Source organism: Toxorhynchites rutilus, chromosome 2 (assembly GCF_029784135.1).
Source record: "Toxorhynchites rutilus septentrionalis strain SRP chromosome 2, ASM2978413v1, whole genome shotgun sequence".
Classification (NCBI taxonomy): Eukaryota; Metazoa; Arthropoda; class Insecta; order Diptera; family Culicidae; genus Toxorhynchites; species Toxorhynchites rutilus.
This window is the reverse complement of record NC_073745.1, coordinates 65,842,907-65,863,422: the sequence shown is the minus strand read 5'-3', so window position 1 is coordinate 65,863,422 and position 20,516 is coordinate 65,842,907. Positions and strand designations below refer to the sequence as shown.

General features: G+C 42.3%; 1 protein-coding gene across 3 annotated transcripts in view; it reads left to right on the top strand.

Annotated features, from left to right (window-relative positions):
- Nucleotides 1–20,097, top strand: part of LOC129765349 (OTU domain-containing protein 7B-like) — a 70,753-nt gene extending 50,656 nt beyond the window's left edge. For 2 of the 3 annotated variants that reach the window (XM_055765555.1, XM_055765554.1), the window contains 4 exons: nucleotides 2,154–2,618; nucleotides 2,867–3,074; nucleotides 3,151–3,272; nucleotides 15,151–20,097. In XM_055765555.1, coding sequence (XP_055621530.1) covers nucleotides 2,207–2,618; nucleotides 2,867–3,074; nucleotides 3,151–3,272; nucleotides 15,151–17,300 — 2,892 coding nt within the window. In that variant the 5' untranslated portion in view covers nucleotides 2,154–2,206 and the 3' untranslated portion in view covers nucleotides 17,301–20,097. The remainder of the gene's footprint in view (nucleotides 1–2,153; nucleotides 2,619–2,866; nucleotides 3,075–3,150; nucleotides 3,273–15,150) is intronic. The other variant, XM_055765556.1, reaches the window with a different exon arrangement.
- Nucleotides 20,098–20,516: the final 419 nt, after the last annotated feature.

Below are 20,516 nucleotides of genomic sequence, written 5' to 3'. Positions count from 1 at the left end.
AAATGAAACATAAATTTCTGCATTTTCATATTTTATTCTATATAAATGAAAATGGATCACCGAATGTGTTGATGAGAGCAAAACTCAAGAAAGTAATTGTCCGATTCAGGGCTGTCTTTGTTCTATCATACAGGGTTTTCCAACTTTAAATTCCGAAAGTAAATTGAAATAAAACACACTTAGAATTCGAATTTCGATGAAACTTTTATTTCAAATTGAAGTTTGGTTTATGCCATTATGTGTGAAATACAACATCATTCAAATGTCCACCTAGGGCTCGCACACCTTGATCCGGAACAGGTAATTTTCGATGACTTTTCGGCACATATGGGGCGGTATCTCGGTCATAACTTCACGAATGTTGTCTTTCAAATGTTCAAGAGTTTGCGGAGAGTTGGCATAGACACGGTCTTTCGCATAACCCCACAAAAAAAAGTCTAGTGGGTTCAAATCGCATGATCTGGACGGCCAATTGGCATCACCAAAACGCGAAATTATGCGTCCCTCAAATTTCGTTCGCAATATGGCCATGTTCGGTCGTGTTGTGTGGCACGTGGCGCCGTCCTGCTGAAACCACATGTCATCCGTATCCATATCTTCAATTTGTGGCAAAAAAAATCGGTTAACATGCGGCCATAGCGCTCACCATTCACAGTTACCGTCTCGCCGTCCTCATTTTCAAAGAAATACGGCCCGATGACTCCACCAGACCATAATGCGCACCAAACAGTGACTTTTGGCGGATGCAATGGCCTCTCAACAATCACGTGTGGATTTTCTGAGCCCCATATACGGAAATTTTAGGTGTTCACATAGCCACCGAGCTCGAATAGTGCCTCATCGCTGAAGAAAATTTGATGCGAAAATTCAGCATTTTGCTGCTGTTGTTCGTTTACCCAATCGACGTATGCCCGACGCATTCCATGGTCACCACGCTCTAATTTTTGTACCAATTGGACTTTATATGGATGTAAGTGCAAGTCCAAATGCAAAATTCGCCACAATGATGTGTTTGACAAGCCCAATTGCTGAGCACGCCGTGGAATCGAAACATTCGGGTCATCCTCCACACTGGAAGCCACAGCAGCAATATTTTCGGCCGAACGCACATTACGATGATGCACAGGTTTCACAATATCCGCTACGGATCCAGTTTGTTCGAATTTACGCACTACATTAGCGATTGTGTGCTCTGTAGGCCGTCCATGACGACCAAAATCCGTCCGTAATGCTCGAAAAACATTTGCCGGTTTTTCATCATTTTTATAGTATAATTTAACAAAATTAACACGTTGTGCGATGCTTAAACGATCCATATTGTAAAATGGCAGACATTCAACTAACGATATGACGCTTTGGTTGACAGCTATGTCAAACGGTTGTCAGCGCAGGGCTGTATACTTTCGGAAGCCCGAAATGGAAAACCCTGTATTTTGTGTATCAAACATTTATTCTATGTAACGGAGAAACATGTTATTTGCAAGTGGTTGAAAAATCTTGAACGAGAATTGTGCCTGAAAATAGTCTGATAGTACTAGGAATTTTATAGTAAAAGGTAATTTTAAAGGATAGATTAGAAAAGCAATCAAAGAACAGTTCTGCGCTTGGACCTGCGAACGTGCGCTTAGTAAAAAACGTGAATGTGATAACTAAAAATAAATTTTGGGCGGGACGAAGTTTGCCGGGTCAACTAGTATGTTATAATACGATTGAGGTGTTTACTTACTAAGGTTTAATTAAAATCTTAACGTTAAAATATTTACAACACTATTTACACTTTTTGATTAACAAAATCTTTCTAGAAAAAATGATAACTTCGACGCGATCTAAATTTCACAAGCCTGGTTTCACTTTTCGATGTTGACCGTGCAAACGATGAAGGAACTACGGTTCTGCGATATTTGATTTTACTTTCCAATGCTAGGCCAGGCGCACTCGATATGCGTCATCCACATGCGCATTTGAATCATTCCCGCGTATCCTAGAACGGTATCAATAATCCAAAATTCATTTGAGTAGATCGATGCTAATGAATCATTCTCATTTTTTCTGTTCCAATTTCCTCCCGCGTATCCGACTCCGACGCATCACCACCCAATAAACCTCCTCCCGACACCCATCATCTCGATCTTTCTGCATCGTCCCGGCTACAGATACATCCACGACCGAGTACTTCAACAGCAAGAAGAACGACAATGGGACATTAATGAAAGTACAATCACCTCCGCTACCAGCACCATCAGCACACGCCGTAACTGTTGCTACGACTTCCTCGCTACAACAGAAACCCTCACCCTCTTCATCCGCTAGTTGTTCGTCGTATAGCAATCAGCCACATCACAACACCAACAATGGTGGATGCAGTGGAAGTGGCAGTGCCTCCGTCAGCGGCTCGCATCACCACCATCCGGCGCTCGGTCCGCGATCCAGCACAAACAGCGCCAGCAGCAGCGGGGGCGGCGCTGTCATCGGCGGAAGCATCGAGTACGGATCTTCATCCTCGGTGGGCCATCATCACCTTACGGCACCCAGCAGCAGCAGCCATCTCGGCATCAATGGGACAACGGCGCTGCTGAAACCAACACTCACCAAAACCGATTCGATTGATATTTTTGACTGTACGTGTTGCACTGTCTCGTAGTTCAGGTGTTTGATTGTTATTTCTGTGTTTTTTTTGTTGTTGTTGCCTCTAGAAGTCGACTCTTCATTTAATTTACGCCTATTATGGTCCTCATTCATGCTCATATTTTTTAAATTAAGTTTATTATGATCAAACTAATGGTGTCCCACTTCTTTTTTTAAACATATGCCATCGCCCACTATCGCAACATCCGCAAAATTACGCTGATTTCCGTCTCGTCGATAGGCAAAAAACTCGAACGGGGCATCTCGCGGGCAACGGAGAATGTGAACTTGGTTTCCCGGGCGCGTCAGGAGTTCGAGATGGACTTCCACAGCAGTAGCAGCAGCAGTGCCCACTGTCACGAGCAAAACGAGAGGAATTTGAATTTCATAGATACCCCGGACTACACCTTCACTCTGCCGGATCTCACCAAATACTCGGATGAATTTAGGTGGGTCCCACCAGCGTCGTCTTGCACGTCTATATTTGAAGATATAGTAACTGTGCGTGGTTTTCTTGTATTTTAGGAAATTTCTTGAAAAAGATCTGATAGAGAGCTCGACGCTTGCATCGCTCGAGTCCACAAATCGACTCAACTGGTGGTACGATTCGGGCGTGTGTCGCAAGCTATGGCCGTTAGCTACTACAGGTTAGTGATATTAGTATTACAATGTCCCGAATAAAACGTATAAAGCATAGGAAAATCTTACCGATCGAAGCGTCTTTGATTCGTGCTATTTCAAAAGTATATCGTGAAATAAAAGGTTGAAGAATGTGTTCCGATAGTGACAAATGGCTTGGGTCATACCAAGACCCACTGAACAAGTAACGAAACAGTTGAAATGTTCATTTTAAAGCACGTATATGCTTGATTCCTTGAGTTCTGGTCATATCAGATTTATTTTGAATTTTCTTTGTTGACATGCTAACGTTCCAATCAAATCCCGACCAATTCTCGTGGTCGGGATGTGGTAACTTGGTGTATTGGGATTCCAATGTTCTCCTTCCATAAAACGTCAGATTAACTTGATTCAGAAAAAAATATGTTGATGCCAAATGTCTTCAAATTACATAAAACGTCGGGATCTACTGTCATCTTGAGAATTTTTTTTTGTCAAAAATCAACTCTCTGGGACTGGGACTCTGGAACCGTATGGTTTAGAGTGCCAATGAAAATTGACATTTCAATTTTTCATATGCAACTTCCTGTGAAATGTTGATTTGCGCGATAAAATACCCTTTGCAAAATTTTAGCTCGATTGGACTTCTTTTTCTAGTTTTGCCAAATTTGAGTTTTTGAAAACCGAAAAATCACCCAAGGGAGGAGCACATGAAATAGAGATGTTTGAAAAAGCATTTTTAATGCCAAATGTCTTTAAATTGCATGGAACGTCGAAATTTACTGTATCGCAAAAAAAAGTTCGTCAAAAATTGACTTTTCAGAGCTTTCTCTTGGGCTTGAGCTTGGGTAGACTGCACACTTCATAGTTGCTCTCCGTGATTGAACTGAACCCGCGAAATTGCACAAAGAACACACCAAATGACGCTTGGGAGTAGCGAACCATTCTCATTGTACAAGTTTCGGTGATTCGAACTTTAAATAGTCAATAACGACGCCGGCCACGTCCTTACAGTCACCAGGGGAAGGAAAGGAATTTGAGTATGATATTTGTTCGCGTCACGCATACCGTGCGCATACGTATTCTGACATGTCAAGACGATATAAGTTGAAAACCTCCATTTTTCTGCAACACTAATTCGTCATCTATCACCAGAAGCAATTGTAATCCATTTCATTCCATCGCATCACCCGCGACGTGCAATAGCGAGATGAATGGAGTTACAGCATAACAACGAACAGCACCCGAGCGAGCCGATCAAAGCCGACAGGACAAACATCCCACCAACTTTCCGACTATTCCAAAAGGAGTGCAGAACAGAACATTCATCTTTATAAGTTTTTTTCCTGACCATCAACGTAAAAGTGACGTATATTTAGTGAAATATACAGAGAAACTTGGACTCCAAAAACTTGTGTTTTTAAATTTCCACAGCGTGCTTAGCCAGAACCATTCCAACCGCAGTTAGCCCGGTTTATGCGCTAACATTTGGTCCTTCGAACCGGATTGTCTTCTACTAACTGTTGGATTTCAACAAAATTCATTCACAAGTGTTTTACGTGAAGTGAATTAGTTGAAAAAACATTGCGTCGCAATTGATCAACATATGTGACATTCTCTTGTGGTAGTGTTTCTGCGTGAAACTGCCCTTCATTCGAGAAAAAAAGTGTTTTGCGCGAAGTGAATAAGTTGAAAGTACTTTGCATAGCAGCCGATCAACTTATTTGAAAATTTCCTGTGTTAGTGCTTTTGTGTGGAGCTACCAGACGACGTTAGATTCCTTCATTTAGGAATAGAGGTGTCGAAAGAACATTGCGTTGCAATTGATCGATATCCTTTTGCAATCAGTTTTTGTGAATCTGTGAAAATATTGTACCACGATTACCAAAGTATACACAACCGTGAAAAATGACGACGCAACATTCCCCAATAATCAAGACCACCAGTGCTGAAGGCTCGAAGACAGTGTCGATAATTACAGAGAGTGCAGATGATTCTGCAAGTTTTAAATGTTTTGCTGGATGGGAGGTTGCTATTGATTCTGGCAGCCAAAGGCTAAAGGGTGTGTCACATCAAATTGCATCACGGAAAAAACGCTGTAGAAATTCGCCCAGTAGACCGATCCTTTTGAAAATTTTAGACAGTAAAATAAAAACTATTAAACAACTTTTGGCATTTTCTTTTTATTCATACTTCGAGCCCAAGCCCGTGTGCTCGCACCTTCCTCTTTACCCCGTCCATAAGGTTCTGTACAACGTCAGGTTGTAGTTTTTTTTGAACAGAAATCCATTTTCTCTCGAAGTCCGCCTCCGATTTGACAACTTTTGGGTTCTTCCGGAGGGCCTGCTTCATAATCGCCCAATATTTCTCTATTGGGCGAAGCTCCGGCGCGTTGGGCGGGTTCATTTCCTTTGGCACGAAGGTGACCCCGTTGGCTTCGTACCACTCCAACACGTCCTTTGAATAGTGGCACGAAGCGAGATCCGGCCAGAAGATGGTCGGGCCCTCGTGCTGCTTCAATAGTGGTAGTAAGCGCTTCTGTAGGCACTCCTTAAGGTAAACCTGCCCGTTTACCGTGCCGGTCATCACGAAGGCGGCGCTCCGCTTTCCGCAAGAGCAGATCGCTTGCCACACCATGTACTTTTTGGCAAACTTGGATAGTTTCTGCTTGCGAATCTCCTCCGGAACGCTGAATTTGTCCTCTGCGGAGAAGAACAACAGGCCCGGCAGCTGACGAAAGTCCGCTTTGACGTAGGTTTCGTCGTCCATTACCAGGCAATGCGGCTTCGTCAGCATTTCGGTGTACAGCTTCCGGGCTCGCGTCTTCCCCACCATGTTTTGCCTTTCGTCGCGGTTAGGAGCCTTCTGAACCTTGTATGTACGTAGGCCCTCCCGCTGCTTGGTCCGCTGGACGAATGAACTTGACAAATTCAGCTTATTGGCGACATCCCGGATCGAACTTCTCGGATCACGTCTAAACTGCTTAACTCCGCGCTTGTGATCTTTTTCACTGACGGAGCATCCATTTTTGCCGTTCTTCACCTTCCGGTCGATGGTAAGGTTCTCGAAGTATCGTTTTAGTACTCTGCTGACCGTGGATTGGACGATTCGCAGCATCTTACCGATGTCCCGATGTGACAACTTCGGATTCTCGAAATGAATGCACAGGATTAATTCACGACGCTCTTTTTCGTTCGACGACATTTTTCCAAATTTACGAAAAATTGACAGTGAAGCATGGCCAACGTGATCTATACACTCTTATCTGATTATAAGCGAAAGCTGAAGATATAATTCCTAAAAATTAAATTTCTACAGCGTTTTTTCCGTGATCCAATTTGATGTGACACACCCTTTATTATCCTCTTTATTTTGTCAACGTGACCAAGTGAATCAAAAGATTGTCCGTGTTCAGAAAGCGCTTATGGCTGCAGGGAATCAAGTCAGTTTGGCGCAGCTGAAAACGTTCACTAAAAATATCGATCGGCATACTCGGAGTTCAGCGGTTTCCACAGCAAGGTAATGGCAATTATTCCCGATGAAGTGATTGATATTCAAGAAGAAATCTACAGTGACTCAACGTTTCAATTTAGTGTCAACCACTATCGAGGAGCTTCTGCAAGCTCATGTCACAGATCCAGGTGGTCTGCAGAACCCCGCAGGTAGGAATCAGCCTCCAGTGATAATTCATCAACAAGCGCTCCGTGTTCCCTTGCCAACATTTGATGGTCAATACTGAAATTGGCCTAAATTCAAGGCTATGTTTCAGGATCTTATGAGTACCTCCACCGAATCAAATGCTATAAAGTTGTACCATTTGGAAAAGGCTCTGATTGGTGATGCCAGTGGTGTCATCGATGCGTCCACCATCAGAGATAATAATTACGAGCTTACGAGAAAATAGATTCGATAACAAACGCCTCATAGTAGATACACATATCCAGGGTATCAAGAATCTCAAACATATGACCAGGAAATCATCCAAAGAATTGCGAGATCTCATCCACGAATGTACGCGTCATGTCGAAGGTCTGCGCTTCATGGGTCAGGAACTTCTGGGTGTCTCAGAACTTCTTGTCGTTAATATTTTGACCTCCGCGCTAGATACGCGCGAAAGCTGGAGAAAACTTTAAACAAAGCAGAACTGCCCAACTATGAAAATACAATTGGTTTCCTGCAAAATATTTTTTTTTAAAATTTAAATAACCACGCAAGCCATTAAACCTTTTCAGGCTTCTCGGAACTTTTTACTAAAGAGTTATTTATGAAATTTCGACGTATTCGCAAATAATATCCGATATGATAAACCAATAAATTAAAAAAAAACAGGAAGTAGGTTATATCTATGGTATAACCGCAAGGGTGACGTAGGACTATCGTTGATTTAGAGATCATTTGTATGAAGTTGAATCTGAATTCATTCTGAATGAATGAATATTTGGAGAACTTCGAAAACGAGAGCGTTACGTTGGAGGCACAAGGTTTTATGCATCCAATATTGGATACGGAAATATCCTACTGATGGGGAAGAATAATCTTCAGAAGCTATCCTGTTGATTGCGATTGATTGAAAACTCACAAAACCTAATGTATTTGGTCACAGTGTTACATGGATAGAAAACATTAAAAGAAACTCTTTCATATGAATGTAATTTTAAATTCCCAGAGGAACTGGCAGATTATATTCAGTAACGATTAGATATTTCCACATTTTCCTCGATACTGGAAGCCCACCAGTGGTTAATGCTAACTCGATAACCATCTGTTAATAGCACTTGATTGAAACATATTTGGTCACAGTGTTACATGGATAGAAAACATTCAAATAAACTCTTTCACATGAATGTATTTTTAAATTCCTAGAGGAACTGGCAGATTATTTTCCGGATCTTTCTCGATCCAAACGGAAAGAATTCCGTGCGTGTATGTGTGTGTGTGTAGCGGCTGCTTCGAGATCTTCCCGGGGAACCGTTTGTAGCATCACTCTCCTCCTGATGGATTCCCTTCAGGCCTAAGGTGCACAAACAGGCTCTTGGTGACACCGTTCATCCGCGCTTTCATGATAAATGAAGAGCTTCACCACAACAGCGACAACATGCTCCAATCGCTGTTCAATTAGAACTGAGTGGATTTCCGAGCGGCGCTCGCTTATATACCGATTGGTGATTTCAATAGCCTATTTTGAAAGCAAATTTAAGACTATTGAAACAAGTTTTTGGATCAGAAAGTAACAAGTATAGAACGCGTAGACATTTTATCTTTCGAATGAAGTGTTTATCATACCATTTCGTTCAGTTGTTTAGGAGCTATTAACACTCAAAATCTCGGTCTCCGGCGTAACGCTTTCGTTTTCGAAACTTTGATTTTACACCCCGGTATAGAAATGAAAGACGTAGTCCTACGTCAAAAGTTTGCTTAGTCCTACGTCCTAAGCGGTCGTGTCTGGGATACAACCCCTCGATTTTTTGCCGTTCAAGGACATAAGATCGTCCATCGCAGCTACATCGCCATCTGGAATCGCATGTGATTTGTGCTCTGAAAGACATCTCAATTATAAGTGTCCAGGCCTTAACCCTTACACAAACTTGGTGTACCAAAGAAGGTCTGAGCATAAATCTCTCAAGAACAACAATTGTTCCATTCACCAAAAAGAAAAAACAGCATCTGCAGTCTTTATATCTTGGGGGAGTGGAAATAAAATGCAGCGCTTCAGTGAAACATCTAGGTGTTATCCTAGATGCTAAACTCAACTGGAATGCGCACTTAGATGCAATAATCAGTAAGGCCAATACAGCCCTATGGGCATGTTCTAAAATGATAGGAAGAACATGGGGCCGTAAACCAAAAATGGTAATGTGGGTCTACACTGCCATTGTGCGGCCTAGGATAACCTATGCCTCGTTAGTCTGGTGGCCAAAGACCAAGGAGACTGTAGCTACATAAAAGCTAAACAAACTCCAACGACTAGCATGCGTTGCAATTACTGGAGCAATGCGAAGCACACCGAAGGCACTGGAGGCTATCCTTCACCTGCTACCTCTGAACCAACATGTTCAGCTAGAGGCTAAGAAAAGCGCTCTAAAGCTTAAACAATGGAAAAAATACTAGATGGAGACAAAATTGGTCACTTGAGCATCCTGAATCTCTTACCCGTAGGACCATCCTCAGAGATGAACAGTGATTGGATGGAACCTAGGACTAACTACGACATTCCATACAGTGTAATCGAACCTTCTCGTTCAGTATGGGATGAAGGCGGTCCCAGTGTTCGTAATGGTTCAATCATGTTCTACACTGATGGGTCAAAAATGGGAATCAGAACAGGTGCTGGAGTGTATGGTCCCAGAACAAAAATCTCTGTAGCTATGGGAAACTGGCCAACAGTCAGGCAGAAATAGCTGCGATAATAGAATGCTCAAATGTCTGCCTTAAAAGAAAATATAGACATGCTAACATCTGCATATTCTCAGACAGTCAAGTGGCACTTAAAGCTCTAAATGCTGTTAAATGCTCCTCAAAGATATGTCTGGGAATGCATTCTCCTCTTACGGCAACTAAGTCGGATAAGTTCGGTACAACTGTACTGGATTCCTGGCCATTGCGGCATAGAGGGAAACGAGCGAGCAGATGAACTTGCCAGGAAAGGCTCAAGCTCACCTTTTACTGGTGCAGAACCATTCTGTGGAATTTCTGACTGTGTGTTGAAAGGTGAGCTGAAGAAATGTGAAGACCGGGAAGTGATAGCCAACTGGTTGGCGGTACAACTTAACCAGTCAAAAAAATTTATCACGCCGAGTATTAAAATTACTCAACAATTGCTGAGTCTTAATAAGAAAGACTTCAGCACAATCACGGGCCTTATAACAGGACACTGTCCGAGTAAATACCATCTCAAAAACATAGGTTTAGTGCAAGATGATATTTGTCGCTTTTGTAATACCGAAAGCGAAACCTCGGAACATTTGCTCTGTAATTGTGGAGCTCTAACTAGACGCAGACTTCAATACCTTGATAAGGCTATTCTGGAGCCCAAGGAAATTTGGTCTGCGTCGCCGACCAGGATTATAAAATTTATCAAACAGAGTATTTCTGATTGGCACCTATCTCGCTATAGCTTTCAGTCTACTTCTTCATCAATAAGCAGTAGGTAAGCTTGAAGTGGAGTATAAAAAAATGGGATATACCACAATAGTTCAGAATAATGGACGCAGTGGTTCACATCCAACAGGGAAAAAAAGTGTCCAGTACTTAGAAACATGAGTATCCATGAGAGAATTGCAAAGGTAAAATCGATGTATGCTTCCAAAAAACACCATATCTTACTTCCCCTGGACCAATCCACTATTCAACCCACCACCCACTCTCATATCTTGAAAATATCGATGTATCACTAGAACCGGAATCACAGTTCAACCGAGTAAATACTTCTTGTTCCAGCATCTCGAAGGTGACAAAGCAAGTTTTGCTGCTGACGGCTACTGTAAACATTCTCGACAGATATGGCAACCCCCATATGCATAGAGCATTACTGGATTCTGGTTCGCAGGTCCACTTTCTGACCGAATCTGTGGCGAGAACTCTTGATCTAACTATGCATCCTACCAATATTTCTGTTGTTGGTATCGGGGGCTCTAAAACTATCATTAATAAAAGGACATGTGAAACAGTTAAATCTAACTACAGCAACTTCAAAACAGAGATGTCCTTTGCAGCTCGTGTGACTGGATCGGTGCCATCTGCAAGGATCGATGTTACCAACTGGGGTATTCCATCTGGATTGCAACTGGCTGATTCAAGCTTCGATACTCCCGATGGAATAGACTTATTAATCGTAGCTGAATTTTTACTTCGACAGCCGGCAACAACAACCTGAAATACATTCGAATGTGGTAACTGAAGATCCTGAAAATCAAGAAGTTGAAGAGCACTTCCAACGAACACATCGTGAAACCGGGAGATTCGTCGTGCACCTTCCATTCAGAGAGACTGTAAGCGATCCAAGTAGCAACCGAGCTCTAGCGGAAGTGAAAGATCGAGAACCCTACATTACATTCGATGAATCTTCTGTGTATGGATCAGTTCAAAAGCTCGGAATATTGTGGGATCCTATTCCTTATAGCTTCTGGTTTGAAGTCCCTGATGCCCATGATGTCAGTTGTGACAAGCTTGTCACTAACAGGTACGTTTTGTCAAAAATCGCTAGATTGTTTGATCCGTGAGGACTTGTTTCTTCTGTACTGGTGCTGGCTGAAATACTGATGCAGCACATTTGGACCATGAAAATTGATTGGGACGACACATTTGATACTAACTTGCTTCGAGAATGGATTATGTTCCGAGACTTATTTCCTGAGAACTCCTCTCGTATAGGGTATTCCGATGCTTCGAATGAGGCATACAGATTAATAACTTCAGCACATCTTCATTCTGAAAAACCGTTGAAGCCAGTGCCTAGACCTTCCTATTCAGATGTCCAATCAAATCGGTTATCTCGTTGGCAATACCTCATCCTGTTACGGGACCATTCTTGGAAGCGATGGTTCAAGGAATATTTCTCCAAACTTCAAACTCGTGTGAAATGGTTAAAGAAACGTCCATATATACAGCCGAACATGATAGTCATCATAGCCGAAGACAACACACCTGCCAGAACATGGAAGTTAGGAAGAATCGTAACCGTACACTCAGACAACGAGCAATTAGAAATTATTGAAGAGAAGAAATAGTCACATTTCGCCCCGGGAGAATGTTCGCACCACGCATAGCGTATTCTGACATGTCAAGATGATATAAGTTGAAAACCTCAATTTTTCTGCAACACTAATTCGTCATCTATCACCAGAAGCAATTGTAATCCATTTCATTCCATCGCATCACCCGCGACGTGCAATAGCGAGATGAATGGAGTAACAGCATAACAACGAACAGCATCCGAGCGAGCCGATCAAAGCCGACAGGACAAACACCCCACCAACTTTCCAATAAATGCAAAAGGAGCGCAGAACAGAACAATCATCTTTACCAGCTTTTTCCTCACCATCAACGTGAAAGCGGCGTGTATTTAGTGAAATATACAGAGAAACTAGGACTCCATATTATTTGATGGTGAGTGATGTGATTGTGATTAGGAGTTTATCTGTTTCTTTCTTTCCATAATAACCATGGATAACAGCTATTACAACCATCAGCTTTGGACCCTCTGCTATGGTTCTCACTAGTTTCAGGTTCTTTTTCGGACTTGCTACTATAGAGATCCGTCATTCGCAGGTGGAGTTGTTTGTAAAAAATTGACTTCAAATTTTGATAAAAAAAAAAATTCTAGATAACAATAAATCTCGACTTAAATGCATTTTTAAGACATTTGGCATCAACAATTTTTTTTTGAAAAACCTGATAACATGTACTTCCGGTTTTATGAAAGGATCAGTCTTTCCACAAGTTCAAAGGAACTATGACAGACGAGGAAGTATTCCTAGATATTTATTATCAAAAACGAAGTTGTTACAAGGGAAAATGGAAATGGAACAACAATAGTTAATCATGATTCTGAAAAAATGGAATGATATCTTTCCAAAAACCTATAAAAAAAGCTTAAAATCATCAAGGTTGACGCCATTCCTAAGCTTGGGAGTCTCTGGAAGACCGAAGACCTATTTCGATGGTACCAACAGAAACCAAAATCACGAATTCAGCATTGTTGGAATCGTTAAATGCTCTTGTAACGATTCCAACAATGCTGAATAAAATGAGACAGGAATAAAATACTACCCGATATTTCGTTCGAATTTAGACGCAGTTTGTCCACTTCTTTTCTGTCAAACAAGAAAATTCCATATGTGGGATGAACTCATTTCTAGAAGGGAGACGATGGATTTGGGTCAAATATGCAACGGCTTTGTTGTATAATTTGTAGTCATTTTGATCGAAATGCCTTTCTCATAGAAGCATTGGTCTTTATTGGCGAAAAACTCTAGTAATCGATTTTCATAATCTTCTCTTGATACTAATTTATTATTACTCGGGAAATTTTGCAACGCGAGCTGAACACTTTTGATTTACTCACGCGAGCGATATTAGACCCGTTTTTTTTAATTTTTTCATTAGGGTGCTGATCTCAATTTTAGGGTGGTCCGAAAAACAAAATTTTCCCAAATCAGTCTCTCGCAAGTCGTTCTCAAGCGTTGGGAATCTCTGTGATGTCGTTGTGGCGAGTTTTACGAAAAGATCTTGGCATACATCCTTACAAGATCAAATTGACGCAAGCAGTGAAGCCGCTTGACCACCAGAAGCGTTGTATGTTCGCAACTTGAAAATGATCTGGATTTTCCTCGAAAAATCATCTTCAGCTATGAGCTATGAGGTTTGGTGCGTCTTATGCTCCGGCGGCGTCATTGGTCCGTGATGATCAAGACCGGCACGTTACTGTGAATGGGAATCGCTATGATAACCAAATGTTTTTGGCCCACTTGGTTTGGTGAACGTGTTATCTCTGGCCCAGTCAATTGGCCGCCTCGGTCGTGCGATTTAATGCCGTTAGACTATTTCCTGTGGGGCTACGTCAAGTCTATGGTCTATACCAACAAGCCAGTAACGATTGATGAACTTCGTACGAATGTTGAACGTGAAATTGGAGAAGTATCGGCCGATTTATGCTTGAAAACCGTTGAAAATTGGGTTCAGCGTATGAACCTCTGCAAGCGTGCCCGTGATGGCCATGCAAAAGAAATCGAGTTCCATATATAATGGCATTAAATGTACTTTCACATGAATAAAGAATTTCATGGATATCCATAATCGTTTTTGATTTATTTAAAAAAAAACTTGTAGCGCTCTTCTTGAAAAACCCTTTACAGTACGAAGGCCAGAAGTGACCGCCTTCATCTAGAAGAAACACATGAAGCAGGTCCTATGGTATTGTGGCCGGATCTGGCCTCGACCCGTTATGTTGTACCGAACATCTTCAACCCTCTCAACGTTCTGCAAAGTTTTGGGTAAATCACAAACGGAGAATATAGTCAGACAATTTCGTGTGCAAAACGGAGAAAAACATGTCGGCTTCCATCTTTTAATCGGTCATGGCTAAGGCTCGGAATAACTATCGTAAGGCCACCCGGAAACTTGTTCCGAGCTGGCGGCAGTACTGGATGTTGACAGTCATCAAGGGTAGCTTTTTAAACTTATCAATAACTTCACTCGTAAAGTATTCGCACGTCAGACCTGTTTCGGTTATCACACTTTCAATTTCTATCACGTGAGAGGGACATAAACGCGGTACTCCAACGTGAAGTATTCGTCAAACAACAACTGGTTTGCGTGTTTTCGGTCAGTCACGACAACTCGCAATTTGTTTAGTGTAAACTTTGAAATATTGGTCACGGAGATATACCTTGCCAGATCTTTCACGATCTGCATGACATTGAGAAATTTTCCATTGAGTTTAGGCCGGAATAAAACAACCCATCGGTTAGTTTTAGGTGCATCTTCTGGATGAACTTTGACATGTGGAGCTGGGACAATAGGTAGTGAAGTCGAGGACGAGGGTTGAGGGGGAGAGTGAGGGTGGTGTTTAGGAGGGCAGAAGGAAAAGGAGACTCTTGAGTGGCAGCGTTAGGTAGTGGAGAAGAGAGATTTGTGAGTGTTTCTTCGATAGGGGAAGGTAGAGTTGGTAGAGTAAGCTGAATAGTCCCCGGACGAAATATCTTTCGATGTAGGAACGCGTTTCAGTTGGGAATGGAAGGAAATGGTCGAAATAGATCGCAACAATAAGACCGTGTAACTACGGTCTAGATGCTTCTAATTCAATTAATTTGAAATAATCGATAGTCGATTGACAAGTTTATGAAAAATATTTGTATCATGTATAGATAATTCAATTTCACCATCTGCCTCATTCTCTCTTCCTCTCAGGTGACGGAAACTGCCTACTGCACGCGGCATCGCTCGCCATGTGTGGCTTCCACGATCGGCGGCTCACGTTGCGCCGCACCCTCCATGACATCCTCTCGAAGGAGGAATTCCGGGACGCTCTCTATCGGCGCTGGCGTTTCCAGCAGACCCGTCTCAACCGGCAGGCCGGTTTCGTTTTCTGCGAAACCGAGTGGGCCCGGGAGTGGGAGGAGATCGTGGCGATCGCTTCGCCGGAACCTCGACGAAACTCGAAATGTGCCTCGCGGAGGCGCTCGCTGTTGATGGAGAAAAGTTTCGATGCGAGCTCGTTGGATGATGAGAATGCTGCCACCTACGAGAGCCTGGAGGAGATTCACGTGCTAGCGTTGGCGCATATTCTGCGGCGAACCATCATCGTGGTGTCGGATGTGTTTTTGCGCGATATGAACGGGGAAGCGTTTTCGCCGATTCCGTTCGGTGGGGTTTATCTGCCGTTTGAGGTGCCCTCGAATGAGTGCCATCGGGCCCCGTTGCTGTTGGCGTACGATATGGCCCATTTTTCGGCCCTTGTTGCTATGGAAACTCCGAATGATTTTCCTCCGGCGTTGATTCCTCTGGTGGATTCCAGTAATCAGCTGTTGCCGATTCAGTTTTGCATTGATCCGGGAAAGGATTTCGATTGGCGGGAGTATGACGGCAGTGATGGGAACTGGGTGTTGACGGATCGAGAGCATGTGGCGCTGCTGAAGGAATACTTGGAGATCGTCTACGCACCCGTCGCGGATAGTCCGGACGATGAGATTTATGACGATTACTCGGATGAGGAGTATGAGAAGAAAATCGCCGACGGGGAGATTGTGTTTTCGGACGAGAATCATAACAGCGGAACGAGCACATCCAATCTAGCCGCAATGAGTGCTTCTAATCAGTCGCTTCCACCATTCCCACCGAGTTCGGGAAGTGGTGGTGGAGGGTCAAGTGGGAAGAGTAAGGCCGCGAAGCAGCTGCAGAGTGTGGCCAAGCAGTTCGGAAGCATCGGTAAAAGTATGAGTAAGAAGCTGAAGAAAAATATCGGTTCCATCACGAGGATCGGGAGCAAAAGTGGCCAGCACAAAAAGTCCAGCAGCTCATCGGACAAATCTAGTCGAGGGGAGTATCCCAAATTTCGAATTTTATGTGCCACGTTGAAGGCACGAAGACACGAGTATCAAGAGGAGATGATTAAAAACTATCTGGAGTGTGCGCAGGATCGGTTTCTTGAAATGGAACGGTCGCGAAAAGGAAAGGAGCTGGAAAAATTGAACAAGAATATTGATCCGAATCACGATGTTTGCGATTACGGCGGCGCCGACAATGGCACGGATTTGGTGAACTGTATTAATGCGGGATGCCTCAACTATGGTACCGTTGCCACCAGTTACATGTGTTTGGAATGCTATGAGACGCAGCGGCAGCGAGAATCTCAATCCTGCAACGTGAACGATTTAATGCCACGATATGGAACTGGAAAATCAAAATTCTACACCCAGGCAGATATGGAAAGCCACGATCGTATACAACGGTTGCCTTCCGTTCGGAGACTAAACGAGCTTGATCAAACTTTATATCTATCCCGTTCGACCTTTTACAATGACAAACGAGCTGTCCCGATCAGCTCCGCGACCCCCCAGACATCGTCCAACTATCGGCACGGGTTCAGCCCTACGGAACGCACTCAGCCGCAGCAACCGCCGCATCAACAGCAGCAGCAGCAGCAACTGGCCAGCAATGGCTACCATCCGGACTATTCCAACTGTGCCAAACAGGCAACGGCCACATCTGGTGGAATCGTCGCCACGGTCTATTCCCCGGGAAACACCATCCTGAATCGCACCCCTTCGGGAATGTGCGTCTCGCTTCCACCACCAGCGGCTAGTCCCGTGCCCCAGCCCCAGCTTCCCAGTGCTTCTTCCTCGTCCGGAATGTCGTCGTCTTCTTCGTCTGGCTCGAACACCTCGGAAACGTTGTTGAGGCAGCACCAGCAGCAGCATCAGCAGCACCAATCTGCGGGAGTGATTACCAGCAGCCACTATGGCAAAAACCAGATGTGCCGAACCGAGGGTTGTAAGTTTTACGGAAGTATTAACACGAACTTCTATTGCTCCAAGTGTTGCCAGGAGTACAACATCTAAGGGAAGGACAAAGAGAAAGAGTCGCAGGTTGGAACATTCTGTAGATAGAGTTGACGGTAAGATAAGAGATGTGTTATTCTACGCTATATACGCTATATATTTATACAAACATATACGTCATGGAGAAATTGTTTAAGTCGTATACTGAAATCAAATATGTTTCGTTGCTTAGAATTGTTAATTTTTTTCACTGAAATAACGTGTAATGTGTGCAGTTAAAAGAAGAAAGGAAGAGTAAATGCGATCCAAAGATCGCCGAATAATAATTTCATCGAGTGCAGGATTTGACAGGAAGTAAATGAATTTATCGGACCACTGTTACTTTTTCAGCTACTGATTTTCATAAAGAATGTAGTAATACACACTGAAAAAAAAAGTTATTTCTAGTCTTCGGAGATTTTCTTCACCCATTCAGTGCGGGAGTTTGGAATCTCTATCCGGACGATATTGAATGCAACGTTTTTAAATAGCTTTGTTAACAATATGTTGTCTGTTTCATTTGCATTTTACAAAAGTCTATTAAAAGCGTTTAGTAGGCATCGAAGATTTTGTACCGCGGAACCCTGGGACTTTCTCTTGGACAGTTATCGCGACAAGGTTATTAAAACGCGCATGGCCAAAGTCAGGGTTCCAAATCTGACTCAGACTCCCCACAATTATTAGTACCGACTCCGACTGTGACTCCGACTTCGACTCCTGCTGGGAAACATGATACAATTCGAAACCAGGTTTTTCATTAGAACGTTTTATTTACGATTTTCTAAGATTTAACATTTGGAATGCCCGTAAAAACAGAATTGCTTCAGCCAACTCTTCCTTCAGTGTGGCTCGAAGGTCTGACTTCACAATTTTCGAAGCAAAGAACAGCCTTTCTACGCAGGTTTGGTTCATTGGCGTGGCGTGCAACATCCACGATGAGCTCAGGAAACACTGGAATCACTTCGGGTACTGTCATCTTGTACGATCGGTCATATTGGATTTCACTTCGAAAGATGTTAATCGGCTGATTTTCTGGGACAGTTATTTTCACTTACCATGCCATGTTTGAGGAAGAGATGTGAAAGGCCCACAATGGTTTTATAGTTGCAGAGTTTAATGGTTTTGTTTTGGTTTTTCGCAGAACGCTTCGAATGTTACTTTTCGAAACAAACATTAACAAGTTGAATCGACAACAACATTGCTGGTTTGTTGCCCAGCTTTTCATTATACGAAAACAGGTACAGTTTCAAACTTGTCTTTTTTTAACTATGAGAATCTACATTTTACCATTTGTGTAACTGACAGCACGTCAAACATACGCAACCGTTCTTGATCACAGCGACTCAGAACAAAAAAAAAAAACAAAACTGGTTTCAACCGAATCCTCACTCAATATCTTACCAAAAGAGCTTTTTACCATGGAGGGCGCCTCCCCTAACGTTGAGCATTTTCCATTTTACCCCTTAGAGAACAACAGTTACTCGTTGGTGCTATATAACGCAGTTATCACGAAATAAAAAAAAAGTTACAGTGAAAAAAAAAACAGAAAAAGGTTAATACGCTTCCGATTACCGAAATTGAGCAGCCGCTTTTTGAAAACACAGAACTCTCGAGCGAAACGATGCAAAACATTTTGTACGTAATCTAAAAATATGTACACAAACATATCGTGAAACGAAACAAAAGAAAAAACACAGGATTAAATAACGCTTCGAAGCTTGATGGATGAATCAGTATACCAAAAAAGAATAAATTATATAGCTATACACAAACAGGTAGAGAGAGAGAGCGACACGTTACAATATGATAAAAGAAAAAAAAACCTTTGTGCAAACCGTTTTGAAAATAGAAAGGGAAAGCGGGAAAGGAGGCGATTTTTATGATTTATAAGTGTGCCTTTTAGTTTTTAATTTTGTCGTGTCTCTGGTAGATGGATAGGATGTTTGAAGAAACAGAAGAATATTTAAACAAATCACTCGAGCGAAGAATGTGATGTTAAAAAATACAATGCCAAACATTGGAGTGGGGAAAAGAAATATCGAACGGATGCAGCAGGACACTTTCATTCATGTGTTCCAAACAAGTATTATTTATTCATCGTATATGAGCATATTTATTCATCGCAAAAATCAGAGTAAAAGATTTCCGTATTCGTCGAAATGTACTTATCCCAAGCCACTTCATCTTCGCTTTGCCTAACGAGGAAAACTCCTAGTCGCCTTATTTCGAAACGCTCTAAATGCAAAGCAAACTGTATCATCACAACAACTCACACACACATATATAGTATAACAAAACCAGATTAACTGCATAATAACCACAATGTATCACAAAGTTTTCCGGTTCTGTTTCAAATCGAAATTGCGATACACAACACATATAAGATTCGTTTCGAAGCAAGCGAACCAGCAGATATAAACGAAAATAAAACTATTTAAGCATGTATTTGTAATTCACAGGAAAAATAAAGAAGGATGATTCAAAATCAGTTCTTGAACGATGTCAAAACAGAAAAAAAACGAAATATTTTCGAACACTATAAGGATGTGTTGAAGTCGATACGCGAAAGATGAGAGATGCAGAGATGATGGTAGGTAAAGTGTGTAGTATAGAACTTGATAGAGATAGGGAAACAGAAGAAGAAGAAGAAGAAGAAAAAGAGTAAAAACGTAACTTATACATACTATATTTATTGTATTTCAGAGGAAAACAAAAACCCAGATGATATTTAGTTTGTAAGAAATAACAGGAAAACTTGTAACCTTGTTGAGCTACCAAATAAATAGAGATGATCGCGAGACAATGTGATATTGACGAACATATCCACGTGTGCTTGCTTTAATCCGAAAATACTACTCCCTCTGTTGGGGATGCCGTGGCCGAGTGGATAGCGTCTCGCAATATCATGCCGGGTGTTCGGGTTCGATTCCCGTTCTGGTCGGAGGGATTTTTCGTCAAAGAAATTTCCTTCGACTTGCACTGTGTTCACGCGTATTCTAGAGCTTGCCCCTCGGAATACATTCAAGGCGTGTTATTTGGCTGAAGAAATCTCAACTTAGTATTACTAAATGACGCTAGTTAATACATACGTTGGGAAGTCAAAAGTTCCACAGGAAACGTGAACGCCATTCAAGAAGAAGTTGGTGATGCCTGGAAGCAGAACAGTTCATCAAAGTATGGAGACAACTCATGAATCTACAATACTATAGAAGAAAAACCGCTTTTTGGAACGGCTCT